General features: G+C 34.4%; 1 protein-coding gene across 1 annotated transcript in view; it reads left to right on the plus strand.

Annotated features, from left to right (window-relative positions):
* Window positions 1–292: 292 nt before the first annotated feature.
* ACVR2A (activin A receptor type 2A) overlaps window positions 293–21,427 on the plus strand; it is an 83,959-nt gene continuing 62,824 nt past the window's right edge. The window contains exon 1 of the mRNA XM_081261076.1: window positions 293–424. Within this exon, the coding sequence (XP_081117202.1) occupies window positions 370–424 (55 nt within the window). The 5' untranslated portion in view covers window positions 293–369. The remainder of the gene's footprint in view (window positions 425–21,427) is intronic.

Below are 21,427 nucleotides of genomic sequence, written 5' to 3' on the forward strand. Positions count from 1 at the left end.
CCTCCTCTTCGCCTCAGCCTGGCGTTTTGTTCCGAGAGACTCGAGAGGCGAGCGGAGCTGACAGTGATTTTGACAGTGATTTAAACCCGCTTTTGTTGTTGTTGGCTTTTCGTTGTTTGGTTTTGTGTGTTGTGCGTGTGTGTGGCGGTTTTTCCCCGTGGTGCATTTTTTTTTATTGTTGTGCTTTTTTTTTCCCTCTTTTTTTTTTTTTTAAGAACCCCGTGAACGTTTTTTTACCCCCATCCTCGGGGGCTTCCGAATATGTTTTATGACGGTTGATTTTACACCAGGAGGTTTGTCTCCGAGGAAGACGCAGGAAACTGGATATCTAGCGAGAACTTCCTTCGGATTCCCCGGCGCCTCGGGAAAATGGGAGCTGCTGCAAAGTTGGCGTTTGCCGTCTTTCTTATCTCTTGTTCTTCAGGTAGGTGCAGGGAGCGCGGCGGGGCTGCTACTGCGGCCGCGGCTGCCGCTGCTGGTGGCCGCGGTTGTTGTTGGGTCGGTGAGCTCCAGTGGAGCCTGGGGAGGTTTCCCCACACCCCGAGCCCGTCTGCTGCTACCACCACCCCCTGGTCTGATTGTGATCTGGAAATCTCCATGAATTTTTCTTGTTTTGAGTTAGGTTGACGAACTGATAAGAGTGAGTGCTGTGTTGTTGTGGAAGTGAGAAAGTCATGGTTTGTGGCCATAACACTGGATGACAGCGCTGGTGGGGTTGCTGTTAAGCCACAAATACCACAAGTGACAATTTATGCAAAGGTTGAGACCCAAAAGGGGTATTCTGAAATGTCATTTAGTGTAAGCTCCTCCAAAACAAGGTTTTTTTTTTTTCTTTCTTTCTTTTATGAATGTCATTTTCTAGTCTTCTAATTAGTGCTTCTCCGGTGAATATTACGACATAAATCAAGTCAGTTGATATTTAATTTTGACCGTGAGAAACAATGAATCCTATCAGCAATTCATTTGTCTCTTCTCACGTTTTCTTCAACTTCATTGTCCAGCAGTGTTAAAAATAGTTGTTGTTGTTGGAGTATTAACTATAACTCAGTGCAGGAGAGGTATGCCGCTGTCTGTTGGTAATGTGCTGGCTTTCAACCATCATTTATTTGTGTGCTCTTTTCAGGCATAGATTTTGCTTACCTACGGAATACTTATTTTAAACGCTTTTGTGTGGAAGCATTGTTTTTGGTTAAGAACAGCCCATGTGAAATTGTTCGTACTGTTAAATATGCTATGCTCATGAGATATATTTTAGCCTAAGGTTGGTAAGAGTGATCTGGCCATTTTATATTTGAGATTTTGATTTTGTGAGGACGTTCTGTGTTGCAACCAGTGGTTGGAAACTAGTCTTTTGTATTTGAAATTCTGTAAATGAATACAATATTTAGCAGCAAGGTGTGCAAATGTACATAACAGGAGAATTAGTTGCATAGATGAAACAGTTTAAAAATCATAATGGATATACTTATCCTAAGTATTCACTATCCAGTTACTAGGTTGTGAGATAGAATTATAGGGGGAAGAACGAATTGACAGGTTTCATGGTCATGTCTTTATCTCGTTTGCCACAGGGAAATTAGAGGGTGGTAGTCTTTTCTTTGTGTACCTCTGTGGTGTGTGTGTATATGTGTGTGTGTGTGTGTGTGTGTGTGTGTGTGTGTGTCCCTCTTCCCCACCCCCCTTTTAATAGAATCTTTTGTAATGTATAGAATTTTGCTGAATGGTACATTTCCTTGTGGTTAATAAATGGATAAAGTCTAGTCTTATGTCTGTAGTGGTATTGATCAGTTCCGGGTGGGCTGATTGTGTTGTGAAATGGCGATCATTGCCAGAGATTAACCAAAAGAATCATGTCTGTTTAAATGGAAGAAGAAACATGCTTAAGGCAAGCTGACAGTTCTTTTTGTGCACGGTTTAGGGAGGAAGCTAAACAATGGTGTGTCTGAAATGAATGAAGGCCTTGATAACATTAAACATCTTGCTTTTGTGAAATGACTTAACCATGTAGTTTTTATCTTTCCTGTAGTACTCTTTTTCCTCTGTCCCTTATTATGTTCTGAATGGTGAACTCCTCTTATTCAAATCCCTTTTTCTGATCTCCTGCCCTTGAGAAGGAGGGGCATCATGGCCACTGACCAAAGGATCCTGGACATTATTCCTTCCCAAACCCACCTGAGTCACATTAATTGGCGAAGGATGTTATTCTTGAGTGGTCTTAAGGTATTACTTCTAGAAAAGCAGGCTGTCGCTATAGATCTTACAGCTTCCTCTGGTTTGGGAGTAAAAAGAATTGAGCATTAGTTTCTTGGAGGATGATTTTTCACTGGGCCAAAGGTTAATATTGAAAATTTTTATATAAAGTATTTTGTTGCTGTGGAGCATAGAGATAGTTCATTTACATTAAATTAATATTAAGTATTGTTGCATAGATTGTTTTTTTAAATGAACATTCCTATTTGAATTAAAATATGTGGTCCTATTGAATATAATTGAAGTAATCTTAAAAGTCTTAATCCATATTTACATGAAGGTTTTTAGTACTTAAAATGTCTGATTTTTAAAAAGGGCTTTGTTATGAATCAAATATACTTTAAAAAAGGATTATTGTGTTTCTCCTGCTGATTGATTTTTCTGTGTAATGTGTAATCTGGCATGCTGGAAGTATCAGAGTGGTTGTTTTTTATGAGAATTAAGAAATTTATCAAGTTGTCAGATTCTTTTTTTTTTTCCTTTGATATCTCATTTAAAAATTTTTGAGTGGGAAACAATAGTAAAGAACAGTCCTTCTAAGTGTTCAGGGTGGAAATGTTTTCTTTAGTATTTTGTGGACTTTGATTTTTCAGTTTCTCATTCCATGGTTTGTATTCTGGAGACTTGATTATGCAAGATATAGCCAAGTGTATAATTTCCTCCTATCTCTCATTCCAGGGGAAACATTTTGAGTTTTACCCTCATCCTGGAATGCTTTCAGATTTCCTTTGATTTTGAATTTTTTCATTCCTCTTATCTCTTGACAAATCTGCTTCTCAGTTTTTTTCCTTTTTAAAGCTTCATGGTTAGTTTGTATCTTTTCTTATAATTTGTTAAAATATAAGGATGAATTTAATACTTGTCCTAGAACTTAGTTTATTCTACCTAGAATAATGAAGCTATTGTGGTATTAGAGCTTCATTACATTTTGTAAGAATTCCTTTGGATTCTGTGGAAGCTGGAAAGTGTGGTCGATGTATTTGATGAATAAATGAAAGTATGGTAATTATGTTACATTTTCTTCAGTTCAGCTAGGCTATCTGTGTGTGTGTGTATGTGTGTGTGTGTATGCATATTTGCTTGTGCACCCTCGATAGTGTATGTGTGTGATTGGAGGGAGAGTTGGCACTGCAGAGAATCTTCTGAGATTCTTGTTAACTTTGGCTAACAAGTGTAGATATTAAAAACGTTGTTTTCTAAGAGGGAGGATCTCTTAACGTTGTCTGTGATCAAATATAACCTGTTGAAACATTCAGACTAGGAAAAAATCCCGACATACCCCCCCCCATTTTATTTATATTTTTTTTCTGTTTATGAGGTACATCAGTAGTTTTCAAGTTGGGGTGATTTTTTTTTTCTCCCCTCTACCCCAGGGTACATTTGGAGATATTTTTGATTGTCACAGCTTGGAGTGTATGTGCTACTGGCATCTAGTGGGTGGAGGGCAGTGATGCTGCTAACCATTCTATAATGCATAGGACTGTCTTCCATAACAAAGAATTATCTGACTCAGTGTTGAGATTGAAGACCTGTTCTAAACTCTTAATTTTTTTTTTTTTCTCTTTGCAGTACTGGGGATTGAACACAGGGGCGTTTTACTACTGAGTTACATCCCCAGGCTTTTTTATTTTGAGACAGGATCTTGCTAAGTTGCTCAGGCTGGTCTCATCATTCTGGAATTACAGGTGTGCACTGTGCTCAGTTTAAACACTTAATTTTTAAAAGCTTAGTATAGAAGTAAAAGTGCTGTGCTTTTAAAAGATTTTAAAAGATTTTAAAAGATTTTTTAATCTTTTAAAATTAAAATATGATTAAATTATGGAAATAGGCTATATGTATAGGTTATATATATTATTGCATCCCATTAAATTTTAATAAAAATATTTTGTTGACTTTTATCAGTAAACTTACAGTGGTCTATTTTAATAGTGTTCATGAAAACTGCATATTCATGGATATGATGAAAATTAGTCAAGGTATCAAGCCTAATTATATTGCTTTGGATCTGGGATTCTCTCTGCTATACCAATCATCTTTAAGGATATTGTCTTTTATCTTTTTGAGATCACTGGGCTGCATGGCTATGGGGGTATGTGTGTACATGTGTCTGTACGTATTTAACATGGTGCCTAAAAGTTTTGTATGAATGGAAGAAATATGTTCACCATCACATGTGCCTTGAATAGTTTCAAGGTATAAATTCACCCTTTAAAAAGGATTTCTTTTGTCCAACTATAATTTCAAGAAACTTTCAAGTGAATTCTTAATTATATAATTTTCTTGACAATCATTAGTTGGATTTTGGTTACCATTAGACTTATTTAGGATACACTAAATGCTCTTCTATGATCTCTTGCCGACCCTTGCCCTTTTTAAGATTAAATGTTGGTCATAATTAATAAATGCATACCTTATTTTGAATCCTGGATTTATTAACGTTAACTCAGCCAGCCAGGATGAAAATTATAGTGAAATTTGAGATAGATTGATTGATTCGATTTGATTATATGTTTGTTTATTTTAGTGACGGTGTCTGCCTATGTTACACAGGTTGGCCTTGAACTTAACCATCCTTCTGCCTTAGCCTCTCAAGTGTTTGGAATTATAGGCATGTGCCACCATGCCTGAATTTATAGTGAAACTCTTTAAGTAGTGCTATACCATTCAGAGGAAGTCTGAAGTCACTTCCACAAAAAGTATGCAGATCAGCCTCATATTGTCTCTTTAACATCTCTTCATGGCCCTCTGGTGTGGTACTACTGATATTTTCACCTTTGGATCCACCAGAGTCTGTTGCAAAGAAATGAAGACTAATTAAACCAAATGAGATTTTAATACTCACTAATTTTTCTTTTAGAGTCTAAGACTTATGACTTATTTTTTTTTGCATTTTTCTTTTATAAGTACTATTACTTCTCATCTTTGATATCAGATTTGTGTTTTCATGCTTTCTTATGCTGCCACTTGTTACAGTGTTCCTCAGATCATGGAGGAAGTTGGCAACCTTTAACACTGGGGTTACTGGTATACCTTCACTATTTTTGTTATAAAACTCATCATTTCCTCCTGTTACAGTTCCTTTTTCATATTCTTCCTTTTGTCTACTCCCCTGCCTCCTTTTCCTTCTGTACTTTCCTATACTGTAGGCTGTTTACTTGTGGAACCTATGCTAAGTATTCACCATGCCTTAATAGGGCTCACTCATTATTTTCAATGAAAGCAGATTGAATTTAGAAGGTTTGAGATTGACCAGATAGTTTTTTTTCCCTCTGGTTTCTGAACTACTGTACACACATTTGGGAGCAGTGTTATCTCTTATAATCAAATAGCTTGAACTTTAGATTGCTCTTATTTTCCTTTTCATATTCAGGTTTTTCTTAACTCTTTGCTGCTGTCATGTAGTCTCTTACTAATTCATCATCTCTGTTCATGCCAAAATTTGGCCATACCTGAAAGTATATTTCTTGCCACTGATGGGCCCACATTAGCTTTTCTTTGTGGTACATTTAATTCTGTTAAGTTATGACAGCCATGTCTAGACAGAACATTGATTTTAAATTAACTATTGAACATGAAAGTTCCAGGAATAGTGTATAGAGGAAGAAGGCAGGAAAACTATTTTAGATAGCAGTTGATTTTCCATCATTCTCGAACTAGATTTCAGTTAGTCATTTTCATATACCCAATACATCTAGTGGTCAGGTTTTTTAAAATAAAGGTATTTAAAGGAAATATGTTGATCCTGAGGTTGAATTTCTAGAACTTTTAGAATGGTAGACCTAAGGGGGGAAATTTGGAGTTTCTTATGGATATTACACACCAATGTTGGTTGTAGTGTTGGTTGACTTGGGTTCTTGTGCCAGTACTACCACTATCTAGCTCATCTGTCATTTTCTCTTTCCTGAATCATTGTTGGTCTTTTAGCTAAGTCCAGTTAGTTCCCTGTTACTACTTTTCTTTCCAGTTCATCCAGATAGCTGCCAGAGTGGCCTCATTAAAAAATAAATCTGACATCACTTTTGCTTAAAACCTTTCATGTTGAGTCACCTTTATAGAATCTAAAGTATTAGAATGGTACACAGGGTCCTTCGATTTTTGGTTCTTGCCTATTTTCTCTAATCTCTTTGTATAGTAGTTAAGGGTATAGGCACTGACATTAGATTTCCTTGGTTTAAATTTTTACTTCACAGCTTAACCTTGGCCAAACTCACTTTAAATTCATGTGCCTCAGTTTCCTCATCTACAAAATGGGAATATTAACAGTGCCTGCCTAAGAGATTGGTTTGAGATTAAATGGCACATAAATGCTAAATATTTTGCTATTGCTTCTCTTTAGTGTGGATTCAATCAATACTTCATTCATACAAATTTGAATTACAGTTTTCTGGATGTCATCTTGTGTATCAGTAGGGTATCTTTGTACATGTTGTTTCTTCCTCCTTTACCTGGCTAACTCCTGTTGTTTTAAAAGACTAAGTATCACCTCTTTAGAATTACTTTCTCTGTATCACCCAACTTAGATTCAGTTAGTTGTTTTGTGTTCATCTAACATCTAGTAAGTCACCTTGATTTCAATAATTATTGCAAACGTTTACTTTCCTGCTTTTACTTTACACTAGTGCAGATGTTTACTTTCCTGTTTGCACTCTTGAAAACATCTTCTCTTAATGTACAGACTCATTCCTATAACCTGGTACACAGTAGGCACTCAGCAAATGTTTATAGAATGAATGAAATGAAATTATTTCACTTTTCTGGGCCAGAGATTTCCTCTTATGTTAAGAGATGAACTTGGATTAGATGACTTGAATTAGATGATCTCTGATTTTTTTTCCTACTTTAAAAGACATAAGATTCTATAATTTTAGGATTAGTGTTCAGTAGTGACATTTTGTTAAGAAAAATTATTTTGCTGGTAGTTGTTTTGATATCCTTAAGTTCTGATCATTTTTAAAGATGCTTTATCTTTTTCCTTAGACTAAATCTTTTAATATAATTTGAAATTTTATACTTAGAAGACATCTTAGATATCTTCAAGTTTCAGTAGTTTTCATGCTTTTTTGGCCATAATCCACAATAAGAATTATACATTGTGTCATGTCTTAGTTCTCATGTAATTGTGTATGTGTGGTGTGTGTGTGTGTGTGTGTGTGTGTGTGTGTGTATGTGTATGTAGCAGAACAAAGTTTCATGAACTATATAATCTTAATGTGAGTAGGATACTTTTAAAAAATAATTTGATTTCATTTTTAAAATGTTGAATTTGACCCATCAGTCAGTGACCAGCCAATGGATTGTAAACTTCTAAAACACACTGACCTAGCTCATCAACTTCTTATTCTAACCAGTACTTCAGAGAAGGAACTATGTTCAGTCAAAAATATATACACTGAACAAAACTGTGCACTGAAAAATATGGTCATTATTTAATCTGTAATGGAGAATGTGTGTCTAGGTGTTGGAATATAGGGAAAACTGGTCTCAAGGGACACTTTTATTTCTGTTCTGGACTAGTTGCATAAATTAAAGTACATAAGAAGGTGTTGTAGATAATTTTGGGGAATTCAGACTTTTTTTTTCATTTAAGAAAATTAGAGGAATTATAGCCCAATATTAGAGAAAAATAGTATCTTTCCAGGAGTTTAAAAGAATATTCATCTTATATGAAGCAAAAAGTACAAAATAGCATCAGGAGCACAAGAACAGTTGAGAGTAGACTTGACCATGGTTGGAAGGCAAATTGGGATAGAGGAGTTATGACCTAATCTGAAGAAAAGATTTATGTAATAAAGAGATATTCATAATTGCTTAAAGAGGTGGGATATTCTTGGTCAAAGGGGTAAATGCAGATGAAAGTAATTAAAACTTAGAAAAGGTAGAAGTGATATAGATCCTGATGGATGTTCAAATGTATGATGTGGAATATAGGACAGAAGAGCAACTTGAATATTAATGTAGATGGAGGTAGTACTAAATAAAATTGGTAAAGAAGTTATAAGCCAGAAAAAAATAGAAAGAGCTTTCATAACTGAATAAATACACAGATAGACATGGATTTAGTGATAACTATGAATGAAAATATGCACACAGATTTGGAAAAATGAAAGCGCACATAAAAAACTGGAGAGCCTGTGATATTCTCTTATGTGGTGAACACTGTTTGATGAATATGTCTTTATCGTGATACCTACTTAAAGAATTCTGAGCTTTAATGGCTCAATATGTTGTTTGTGCTTAAATAATGATCAGATTCTAGTAATTACAGTAATGAGTCTTAACTGGTCATCTAGATTATGTTTAAATAATGGTCAAATTCAAGTAATTACAATAATGACTCGTTATCTAGATTTTTATATTTTATATTTTTTATATTTTTCTAAATCTGTGTGAGGCATTTTCCTAACAATAAATTATACTGTGCTATAGAAATAGATTTAGATATTTTTCTGATCTTGGTATATGCTATTCATACCTGAAACCTAAACCTTTCATTGATCATTGTTTTGTACTTAATACAGACAGTTTTTCATTTTTTGGGGGGGGGGTCTGTTATCACACTGGGAATCAATTTATCCCCTAATGTTGCTGAAGTAACAATGTTAAGCAAGGAGATACTTACTAAATGTTAAGCAAGGAGATACTAAATTGGACTAGCTACACATTTGAGGGAGGGGCTGCCTTATGAAAGATTTTTAAATTAAGTCTTTACATATTGTGATAGAAATAAGTCTGTCTAGTTATAAAGCTTGAAGGGAAGATTTTTCCTAGTTGTTATTATTGACTTTAAAATTTATATTTTATAGAAAGGCCATTATTAGGAAAAATCTGTTGTTCACGTCTTTATGACTATATATTAAAAACCAAGCTTGTTCCAAGGCATTATTTCAAGAGGAAAGGGCATGGGTAAATTATGAGATCTTAGCAGGTTTCTAAAACTCTGAGATTAATTTTTTAGATGTGTAAACCAAGTTGTATTAAATAGAACACTATACCACATAACACGGTGGCAAATCTAGAGTAGCTCTCACATACATATGTTAATCATTAATCTGTCTTTGAGTCTAATTGAGAAGGATATAGTGTGTAAGACATTTAAAAGTATAAATTCAGTTTTTGGGAGATTTTTTTTTTTTATTGTGGTACTGGAATTGAATCCAGGGATGTTCTACCACTGAGTAACATCCCCAAGTCTTTTTATTTTATTTTATGTTGAAACAGGATTTCTCTAAATTGTCCAGGCTCACTTCAAAACTTGTGATCTTACTGTCCAGCCTCCCAGATTGCTGGGATTACAAGGATGTGTCACCATGTTTGGCTTTCTTGGGAGATATTTTTAAATTTGCAGGTATATTACTTATAAACTAATGTTAAATCACATTCTAACTAAAAATGATACAGACAAAATATCAGTATAGAGTGCTAGATAGATGCCAGGAAATAAACATTCAGATATCATGGTTCTTTACAAAGAGTTCTTTAAGGTCTCATTGTTCTCACTCATTAAAAAGAAACATTGGCATAAATCTGCATCTGTATTTGTCAGAATTTAAAAAAATGATTATTTCATTTCAATTTTAGGTATTTTAAAACTTCTTTTTTGATATAGAATTTTTTTGTGTTTGAAAGATTCTCAGGTCTCTTTTTAGGTGCCAATAACTTAAGCTTTGAAAACACAATTAGTTGAATTTTAAAATCAGTATTTTGAGTGTGGTATAATATTTTGGAGTAAAATTTAATAAGAATCTTTCACTCAAATTCCTACTTTCCTGGTGACTCTTCTTTGACCTTTGACAACCATTAAGACCTCACTTATCCCCAAATTAAAGATGATAAAATAGGTGCTCATTCATTTAACAAATAAATTCTGGATGGTTTGCTAAGTGTTTGGGATTTGGCAGTGAACAAGACAGACATATTATGCCCTTATGGAGCTTATAGTCATGAAGTAAGCAGTCAAGAAGCAGTCAAGTGAACAACTAAATATAGAGGTCATATTTACTACTGTCGAAACTAGCAGGGTGCTGAGAGGATTGCTTTTTATTCACCTCATATCACACATCACAATCTCTAATTGTTTACCTTCCTATTTATTATTTATCCTTTTCACTGCTAGAGTTTAAGTTCTAATAGTAGCTCCAACAGTGAAGCAGGGTATGTGTTCATCACCATATCCCCAGGACATAGCACAGTTTCTGGCACAAAACAGAAACTCAAGAAATATTTAACTGGCTGCCCAAAGAAGTAAATGTGGAGATTTGGAGAGAGAGGAACAAGATCATACAGGACCTTGATCTAATAGGGGAGGGGATTAGAATAAAAATGCAAAGAACCAGTGGTAAGCAAAGAATTTTAAGGAGGAACTAGATCTCTTTTGCAGCTATCTGAAAAATATATTGGGAGGATATAGGAGTATAGGTATATAGGGTATAGGTGAAGACTAGTTAGCAGTCTGTTGCATCAATGTGAGCTAGACTCTCCAAGATCTCTCCTAGCATTGAATGTTCTCTGATTGTATTGTACAGCTTGCTTACACTTATCAGTCTTCCTCTAGTATTATTTAGTTATCCGATGTTTTCTACTAGAAAAAAGGTTTTTTTTATGACATAAGAACTTTGAATATAGTGTCTCAAAAAAGTAAAAAAAAAAGATAATAAAACTCGGACTTGGTTATTGAATTTTTGTAATAAATTTCTATATTTATATTTTGTGCATCTGCTAATTTATATTCTTATTTAAGCATTCCCACTTCTGAAACTTTGGCTTTCCTCTTCTTCAAATGCTTATTTTTAAATGTTTTTATTTGTGTATTATAGTAATACATAATAGTGGGGTTCAGTTTGACATTCATAAATGCATATAACATAATTTGCTCAACTTCAATCATTTGTACTATTTTTTCATAAGATCGCTACCTCTTTATTGTTTGAAATATGTAATATACTGTATTTTGTATCTTAATTATTATGAATAGATCTTTTTCAGGTAATTAAGCTCTTACAATAAATTCTGAAATGTAAATAGTTAATACTTTGGGCTGTTAGCTTTATTTAGTGCTACAGCCTCTAATTGTAGGTAGTCAGTTTCAGTATTCTTATCTGGAAGGATTTCAAGCTTCTACTCTTGTTTAGGGAAGTAATGCTTTGGGCAGGGATATTGGCTTTTATTATGGCACCAAGTTGACCAGCATCTTTGACTAGGAAATAACTGCATTATTACATAAAGGTGAAAGCAGAAGAGACATAAAATTTTACTGAATTTAAAAAATATAATGGTGGCTACCTTTTCATTTGATGTCTATCATTTGAAGTAGGAAAAACTAACTGTATTTGAGTCACTTTGTGTAAAGAAGTATAGTTTCATACCCTGTAAATATTATAGGACATTCTGTTTGTTATTACCTTCAGTAAAGTAGTTCTAGGAAAACAAAACAAAAAACTGGTGGCTAGACTTTGTGTTACCCTCTAGTGGAGTTTGATACTATAGGATTAGTGGAAAATTTTTTAAAAATTCTTTTTGTTGATGAACTTTATTTTATTTATTTATATGTGGTGCTGGGAATAAAACCCAGTGCTTCACACACGCTAGGCAAGCACTCTATAAGCTACAAACCAAGCTCTAGTTAGTAGAATTTACTAATTATTTTTATAATGAACTTGAACTTGCACAAGTGTACTTTAAAATGATATGGGGAGAACTGAAAAGTTGAAAAGTATAAGAGAATGTTGATAAATAACCAATGAGGACAGACAGTATTAGAAAAACAATTTGTTTAGCAGGTATTCAGAAACAGAATAAAATACTTTTCTAAAAGACCAGGAAATAAAAAGAAGTTGAATAGAAACTAACAATACTTCTATTCTATATAAATATATGACAAATTTTATTTGGTAACCTTTTCTTATTTTCTTTTTTGTTCTTTCTAGATATATAACTTGGTTTGGGTGTTAATTAGGAAATTAGGAGTCTCTGACTACTGAGAGGGCCTAACAGCCTGTCAAGTACCATTTTCTCCAGTAACTACCTCTGATGATTTTTAAGAAGAATAAACTACCCAAGCTGATCCTTACTTCTGAAGTATGGAATAAAAGTAATAGGTTATTGTCAGAAGAGAATTAGTTGGACTATTTTTTTCTCTTTGGAGTCAGTGAAGCATAGTTGGGATCTTTTATCTTCAGGTCTTATCTTTTAGTATTGTATCCCAAGAATATTACTATACCAAGAATTATAATTTCTAACTACTTTAACAGCATGTATTTAGCAGCCTTAATATAAGTATTTTCATAGTTAATAATTACCCTTATTTCCATGATCTCACTAAGCCAGAGAACAGAAGAATAGCTGACCCAATATATTATAGATTTAGAATTTTCTGCTGTTGGTGCATGTGATTTACCAATAAGGGCTAGTTAACAGAAACAAAAACATATTGGTACAAGTAGTCGTTTGTTGACAAAAATGGCTGTCTAAAACAAACAGCCATAAGAATTTCCTTTGTCTCAAATTCAATGTAAGTCATCTATTTTGCATTCTTGGAATCGTATATTAGAAAGAGCAGACATTTCTCAGGAAGAAACCTTGGGTGTTGGACCTTTCTCTACCATGGTGTGATTCTGTGTGAACCTGGGGAAATTCCATAACTCTGTGGACTTTTTACATTTCAGTGGAAATTATGTTGCTCACCTCATAAGATTACAATGAGGATTCAAGGTTACACACAAAAGCCCAAGCACACTCATATACATATATACATGAAACCTTTAAAACTTTGAAATATTACACCAAATATTTTTAAGGAATACAACAATGTTTTCAAGGAGTAGAGAACAATAGGAAGAGTTCAGGGGAACTATGATAATACTTCTGATTCAGAATTTGTGATTATTAATGAGTAGAAATTCATCTTTAAGCTGTCAGTGAATACAGGTAATAATTCCATAGGCAATTGAATATAAAACATTAGAAGAGTATTTACTCCTTACAGTGACCTTAAAGACACTGCATACTATGGCCCAAGTCCAACCACATTTGCCATATCTGTTGTCTGGTAGTTCCTACAAGAAATCAACTGCTTTTTATTTCTGTGAGCTTTTTTCCACTTGCCTTTCATTGCTATTCATAAGAGAGACCATAGCTGACTTATTTATTGTAGTGTGTCCAGTATCTGGCAAATAGTAGATGCTTAACAAATATTTGTGAATGAATGTCGAATGCTTTCAAGTGCTTAGGACAGGATATGCAAACTTTTTTGTAAAGGACCAGATAGTAAATGTTTTAGGCAGTCTCTTTTGTAGTTATTTAACTCTGCCATTTTTAACACAGAATCAGTCATATGCAATATGTAAATTAATCAGTGTGACTGATTTTCACTAAAACTTTATTTGTGCATACAGGAATTGGAGTTCATGTAATTTTTAAAATATTTATTTATTTTTAGTTGTAGATAGACAAAATACCTTAATTTTTTTAATTCATTCATTTTTATGTGGCACTGAGGATCAAGCCCAGGGCCTTGCATGTGCTAGGTGAGCACTCTACCACTGAGCCACAATCCCTGCCCCAAATTCATATAATTTTAATGTGTCACAAATATTCTTTTGATTTTTCTCTATTATTTTAAAATAAAAACCATTGTTCAGGGGCTGTGTAAAAAACAGGTCACAGAGTAGATTTGACCTGTTGGCTGTAGGTTGCATTTGTTGGTTGTATGGATGGCATTACTCCCTCAATTTAGAAATATGTTTAAGAAACTTTCTTTGGAAACTAGTTAGCATTTTCTTATAAAATCATTAAAAATCATTTCTTATAAAATCATGTTTCTTATAAAAACATTAAGTTCCTAGACTAATATGAAAACCTACTTAACCTTCTGTATTGTATTCCAGCAGTCCTATAGACTTTACCATCAGGAATAATGCTATCTCTGAGGGAAAATGGGTTTAATAATCCTTCTTGGACCTTAATAAAGACTCTCCCCATTATTTTCAAAACTTCCTCTTTCCATGATCTCTCTTTTGCTTTCTGGGCTTTACATCTTAGGAAATACCCTGCTTCTGGGTGCTCCTGTAGGGTGGCATAGGAAGACTAAAAACACTTTGTGCATTTGATTAGAGAAGAAAAGATGGGAGGAGAAAATCAAGGAGAGAGAAGAGTACAAGGTAGTTTTTTTTTTTTTTTTTCCAAACTAGAAGTCACAAACCATTAGAGGTCATGAAATCATTGTAGAGCGTCAATTTGACGAAAAAATAGAAACTATTAAAATGTATCACACAAGTGATAGTATTGTTTTGTGAATCTTCAGTTGTGTGTGATTATATATATATATGTATATAATGGATCTCAATGAAAAGTTTATTTCTTACTGTAGTTTGTGGTCAGAAAAGTTTTATTAAAAGCCTTTGTTCTGGGGCTGGGATTGTGTCTCAGCAGTAGAGTGCTCACCTAGCACGGTTCGATCCTCAGCACCACATAAAAATAAAAGGCATTGTGTTGTGTCCATCTACACCTAAAATAATAAATAAATATTAAAAAAGCCTATGTTCTAAGGGTTTGGGATATTGATCTTGAGATTCTTTTTTTTTTTTTTTTTAATTGTATGTGAGAGCCAAATGAAATACATAAAGGAAGCCTCTTGATTGCTTACTGCAGTGTGTTTCTGGTACTGAGTTACTTTATGAGGTAGTAACCTGTTTTACAGGAGAGAAAACAGAGTCATATAGCTAATACGCTTTATAACTGAGTTTCAAACAGACTCATTTCATTTTAGAGTAGAGTATGTGCTTCATTCCTTATATCCTGGATGAAAGAAAGAAGGCATGTATGATTTTTTTTTTTTAACTGTGAATGATACTTTTTTGCATTTTTGTTTACATCTGAAACTCTGGGAGTTCAGAATTAATATCCTTGCTTGTAAGCTTCTTACAGGCACCAGAAAAAGTTTTATCCTTGGGTTCCACATTGTTCTGTGCTTTGTCCAAATGAATGTGTAAGAGGAGAAATTTTACTTTTAGTTTTTCTTCTCTCTGTACTATACTCTTTGTTCCTTCATGTTTCATCAGCAGTTGGGCTCTTTACTCATACTAGAAATAGCAGGGAATTGAGGATGAAGTTTAGTGAGGAAGAGTAATATAATCATGGCGTTAACTGAGAGGGGAAACCCAAGTAGCAGGCACACCTGGTCACCAAGATGGGTTTGCTGTTCCCATGTGGCAATTTACAAGTGGGTGTAGGTAAAACAGGACTTACTGTTAAAATGTATAAGCAGAAGTCTTGGCTTTGGAGATGGGTAGCTTTGATATGATAATTGTAACTTGGTAGTCCCGACTTATTTACCCAGTTACCCATTTTATTTATTTATTTATTTATTATTTTTTTAATTTTTTTTTTGTTTCTAAGAACTTTTTTTAATGAACAAATCAAGCATTACCAAGAAATCAAAACAATAAAAAATAAAATAAGGCTATGTTAAAATTTTTGCTGATCCTCTGGTTTCCAACCCTACCCATCATCTCTGTTTTTGCATAATTTTCTTCCCACTTTTGGAGGTTCAGTTGATTGTATCTCCTTGACAAATTTGATTTCCATTTCTTTAAATTATTTTATACCAAAATACATCTTTTCCAGATGTGTTAATATTTCTTTTTTTTAATTGGTTGTTCCCAACATTACAAAGCTCTTGACATATCATATTTCATACATTAGATTGAAGTGGGTTATGAACTCCCAATTTTACCCCAAATGCAGATTGCAGAATCATGTCGGTTACACATCCACAATTTTACATAATGCCCTATTAGTAATTGTTGTATTCTGCTACCTTTTCTATCCCCTACTATCCCCCCTCCCCTTCACTCACATCTTCTCTCTCTACCCCATTTACTGTAATTCATTTCTCTCCTTGTTTATTTTCCCATTCCCCTCACAACCTCTTATATGTAATTTTGTATAGCAATGAGGGTCTCCCTTCATTTCCATGCAATTTCCCTTTTCTCTCCCTTTCCCTCCCATCTCATGTCTCTGTTTAATGTGAATCTTTTCTTCTTGCTCTTCCTCCCTGCTCTGTTCATAGTTGCTCTCATTATATCAAAGAAGACATTTGGTATTTGTTTTTTAGGGATTGGCTAGCTTCACTAAGCATAATCTGCTCTAGTGCCATCCATTTCCCTGCAAATTCCATGATTTTGTCATTTTTTAGTGCTGCATAATAGTCCATGGTGCCACATTTTTTTAATCCATTCATCTATTGAAGGGCATCTGGGTTGGTTCCACAATCTAGCTATTGTGAATTGTGCTGCTATGAACATCGATGTGGCAGTATCCCTGTAGCATGCTCTTTTAAGGTCTTCAGGGAAAAGTCCGAGAAGGGCAATAGCAGGGTCAAATGGTGGTTCCATTCCTAGCTTTCCCAGGAATCTCCAAACTGCTTTCCAAATTGGCTGCACCAATTTGCAGTCCCACCAACAATGTACAAGTGTACCCTTTTCTCCACATCCTTGCCAGCACTTGTTGTTGTTTGACTTCATAGTGGCTGCCAATCTTACTGGAGTGAGATGGTATCTTAGGGTGGTTTTGATTTGCATTTCTCTGACTGCTAGAGATGGTGAGCATTTTTTCATGTGCTTGTTGATTGATTGTATATCCTCCTCTGAGAAGTGTCTGTTCAGGTCCTTGGCCCATTTGTTGATTGGGTTATTTGTTATCTTATTGTCTAATTTTTTGAGTTCTTTGTATACTCTGGATATTAGGGCTCTATCTGAAGTGTGAGGAGTAAAAATTTGTTCCCAGGATGTAGGCTCCCTATTTACCTCTCTTATTGTTTCTCTTGCTGAGAAAAAACTTTTTAATTTAAGTAAGTCCCATTTGTTGATTCTTGTTATTAACTCTTGTTCTATGGGTGTCCTATTAAGGAATTTGGAGCCTGACCCCACAATATGTAGATCGGAACCAACTTTTTCTTCTATCAGACGCAGAGTCTCTGATTTGATATCAAGCTCCTTGATCCATTTTGAGTTAACTTTTGTGCATGGCGAGAGAAAGGGATTCAGTTTCATTTTGTTGCATATGGATTTCCAGTTTTCCCAACAACATTTGTTGAAGATGCTATCCTTCCTCCATTGCATGCTTTTAGCCCCTTTATCAAATATAAGATAGTTGTAACTTTGTGAATTAGTCTCTGTGTCCTCTATTCTATACCATTGGTCCACCCGCCTGTTTTGGTACCAGTACCATGCTGTTTTTGTCACTATTGCTCTGTAATATAGTTTGAAATCTGGTATCGCTATACCACCTGATTCACACTTCCTGCTTAGAATTGCTTTTGCTATTCTGGGTCTTTTATTTTTCCATATGAATTTCATGATTGCTTTTTCTATTTCTACAAGAAATGCCGTTGGGATTTTGATTGGCATTGCATTAAACCTCTAGAGAACTTTTGGTAATATTGCCATTTTGATAATGTTAGTTCTGCCTATCCATGAACAGGGTATATTTTTCCATCTTCTAAGATCTTCTTCTACTTCTCTCTTTAGGGTTCTGTAGTTTTCATTGTATAAATCTTTCACCTCTTTTGTTAGGTTGATTCCCAAGTATTTTATTTTTTTTTGAGGATATTGTGAATGGAGTGTTTTTCCTCATTTCCGTTTCAGAAGTTTTGTCGCTGATATACAGAAATGCCTTTGATTTATGCGTTTTGATTTTATATCCTGCCACTTTGCTGAATTCATTTATTAGTTCTAGTAGTTTCTTTGTAGACCCTTTTGGGTCTTCTAGGTATAGAATCATGTCGTCTGCAAATAGTGATAATTTAAGTTCTTCTTTTCCTATTTTTATGCCTTTAATTTCTTTTGTCTGTCCATTTGCTCTGGCTAGTATTTCAAGGACTAAATTAAATAGAAGTGGTGATAGAGGGCATCCCTGTCTTGTTCCCGATTTTAGAGGGAATGCCTTCAACTTTTCTCCATTCAGAATGATGCTAGCCTGAGGTTTAGCATAGATAGCTTTTACAATGTCAAGGTAAGTTCCTGTTATCCCTAGTTTTTCTAATGTTTTGAACATAAAGGGATGCTGTACTTTGTCGAATGCTTTCTCTGCGTCTATCGAGATGATCATATGGTTCTTATCTTTAAGTCTATTGATGTGGTGAATAACATTTATTGATTTCCGTATATTGAACCATCCTTGCATCCCAGGGATGAATCCTACTCGATCATGGTGCACAATTTTTTTGATGTGTTTTTGTATTCGATTCGCCAGAATTTTATTGAGGATTTTTGCATCTAGGTTCATTAGAGATATTGGTCTGTAGTTTTCTTTCTTTGAGGTGTCTTTGTCTGGTTTCGGAATCAGGGTGATGTTGGCCTCATAGAATGAATTTGGAAGAGCTCCCTCTTTTTCTATTTCCTGAAATAATTTGAAAAGTATTGGTATTAATTCTTCTTTAAAGGTTTTGTAAAACTCCGCTGTATACCCATCCGGTCCTGGGCTTTTCTTGGTTGGTAGTCTTTTGATTGCTTCTTCAGTTTCATCCATTGATATTGGTCTGTTCAAATTGTGTGTATCCTCCTGACTCAGTCTGGGCAAATCATATGACTTAAGAAATTTATCGATGTCTTCACTATCTTCTATTTTATTGGAATATAGGTTTTCAAAATAATTTCTAATTGTCTTCTGTATTTCTGTAGCATCTGTTGTGATATTGCCCTTTTCATCCCGTATGTTAGTAATTTGAGTTCTCTCTCTTCTTCTCTTCGTTAGCATGGCTAAAGGTCTGTCGATCTTATTTATATTTTTGAAGAACCAACTTTTAGTTTTGTTAATTTTTTCAATAGTTTCTTTTGTTTCAATTTCATTGATTTCCGCTCTGATTTTAATTATTTCTTGCCTTCTGCTACATTTGCTGTTGTTTTGCTCTTCCTTTTCTAGGGCTTTGAGATGAAGTGTGAGCTCATTTATTTGTTGGTTTTTCCTTTTTTTGAGGAATGACCTCCAGGTGATGAATTTCCCTCTTAAAACTGCTTTCATTGTGTCCCATAGATTCCGATATGTTGTGTCTGTATTTTCATTTATCTCTAAGAATTTTTTGATTTCCTCCTTTATGTCTTCTGTAACCCATTGATCATTCAGTAACATATTGTTCATTTTCCATGTGATGTAGGATTTTTCCTTCCTTCTTTTATCATTGATTTCCAGTTTCATTCCATTATGATCAGATAAAATGCATGGTATTATCTCCACCCCTTTATATTTACTGAGGGTTGCCCTATGGCATAATATATGGTCTATTTTTGAGAAGGATCCATGTGCTGCTGAGTAAAAAGTATATCCATTTGATGATGGTTGATATATTCTATATATGTCAGTTAAATCTAGGTTATTGATTGTGGTATTGAGTTCTATAGTTTCTTTATTCAACTTTTGTTTGGAGGATCTGTCCAATGGTGAGAGAGGTGTGTTGAAGTCACCCATGATTATTGTGTTGTGGTCTATTTGATTCTTGAACTTGAGGAGAATTTGTTTTATGAATGTCGCAGCACCATTATTTGGTGCATAAATATTGATAATTGTTATGTCTTGTTGGTGAATGGTTCCTTTTAACAGTATATAATGTCCTTCCTTATCCCTTTTGATTAACTTGGTCTTGAAGTCGATTTTATTCGATATGAGGATGGCCACCCCTGCTTGCTTACGAGGACCATGTGCGTGGTATATTTTTTCCCGTCCTTTCACCTTCGGCCTGTGTATGTCTTTTCCAATCAGATGTGTCTCCTGGAGGCAGCATATTGTTGGATTTGTTTTTTTAATCCATGATACCAGCCTATGTCGCTTTATTGGAGAGTTTAAGCCATTAACATTTAGAGTTACTATTGATATATGGTTTGTACTTCCAGCCATATTTGGTTATTTATCCTTTTTTTAAAAAAATTTAGTTTGTTTCTCCATGATTATCTTTCCCCTCGCCCTCTGTCTTTACCGAGGCACTTCCCACTGATGGTTTTGGTTATTGTTTTTCATTTCTTCCTCGTGTAGTGTTTTGCTCAAGATGCTTTGCAATGCTGGTTTTCTGGCTGCAAATTCTTTTAACTTTTGTTTACCATGAAAGATTTTTATTTCGTTGTCATGCCTGAAACTTAATTTTGCTGGATACAGAATTCTTGGTTGGCATCCATTGTCTTTCAGTGTTTGAAATACATTGTTCCATGACATTCTTGCTTTCAGCGTCTGTGATGAAAAATCCGTTGTTAACCTTATTGGTTTACCCCTGAATGTTATCTGTCTCCTTTCTCTTGTAGCTTTTAATATTTTCTCTTTGTTCTGTATATTGGATATCTTCATAACAATGTGTCTTGGTGTTGGTCTACTGTGATTTTGTGTGTTCGGTGTCCTGTATGCATCTTCAATTTGTATATCTGTTTCCTTTTTTATTTCTGGAAAGTTTTCTGTAATTATTTCATTCAGCAGGTTACTCATTCCCTTGGTTTGAATCTCTGTACCTTCTTCTATCCTGATGACTCGTAAGTTTGGTTTTTTTATGTTATCCCATAACTCTTGGATGTTTTTCTCGTGATTTTTTACCAGCCTTTCTGAGTTGGCTAGACTCTTTTTAAGATGATATATTTTGTCTTCATTATCTGACGTTCTGGCTTCTACTTGCTCCACTCTGTTAGTAATACTCTCAATTGAGTTTTTAATTTGGTTTATCGTTTCCTTTATTTCTAGAATTATTGTTTGATTATTTTTTATAATCTCTATCTCCTGATAAAGATGGTTAACTTCTTCTTTTATCTGTTTATGTAATTCATTCTCATTGTGTTCTTTCGCTGCTTGAATTTGCTGTCTCGTATCCTCTTTAAGGTTCCATTCCATCTGTCTAAGGTGTTCCTTGAATTCTTTATATGACCATTTTTCTGATGACTCTAGGTCCTCCTGAATATTTAGGCTGTCCTGTATTGTTGGTACTCCTTTTCTTCCTTGCTTTTTAATGCTGCTCATGTTACTTCTTGTTCTGTTTGACTGCTGAGTTACTGTTTACTGCTATAGATTTATCTGTTTACTCCTATAGATTTATCTGATGCTTTGGAGGAAAGGTATTAGAAGTGAAGGGAAGAAGTCACTAAAGAGAATGAGAGTAAGCAGGTAGAATTCAAGGAAGGGGGAATAAGAAAATTGAAAAGAAATGAAAAGA

This window comes from Spermophilus citellus, assembly GCF_964194105.1.
Source record: "Spermophilus citellus genome assembly, chromosome: 11".
NCBI classification, from domain to species: Eukaryota; Metazoa; Chordata; class Mammalia; order Rodentia; family Sciuridae; genus Spermophilus; species Spermophilus citellus.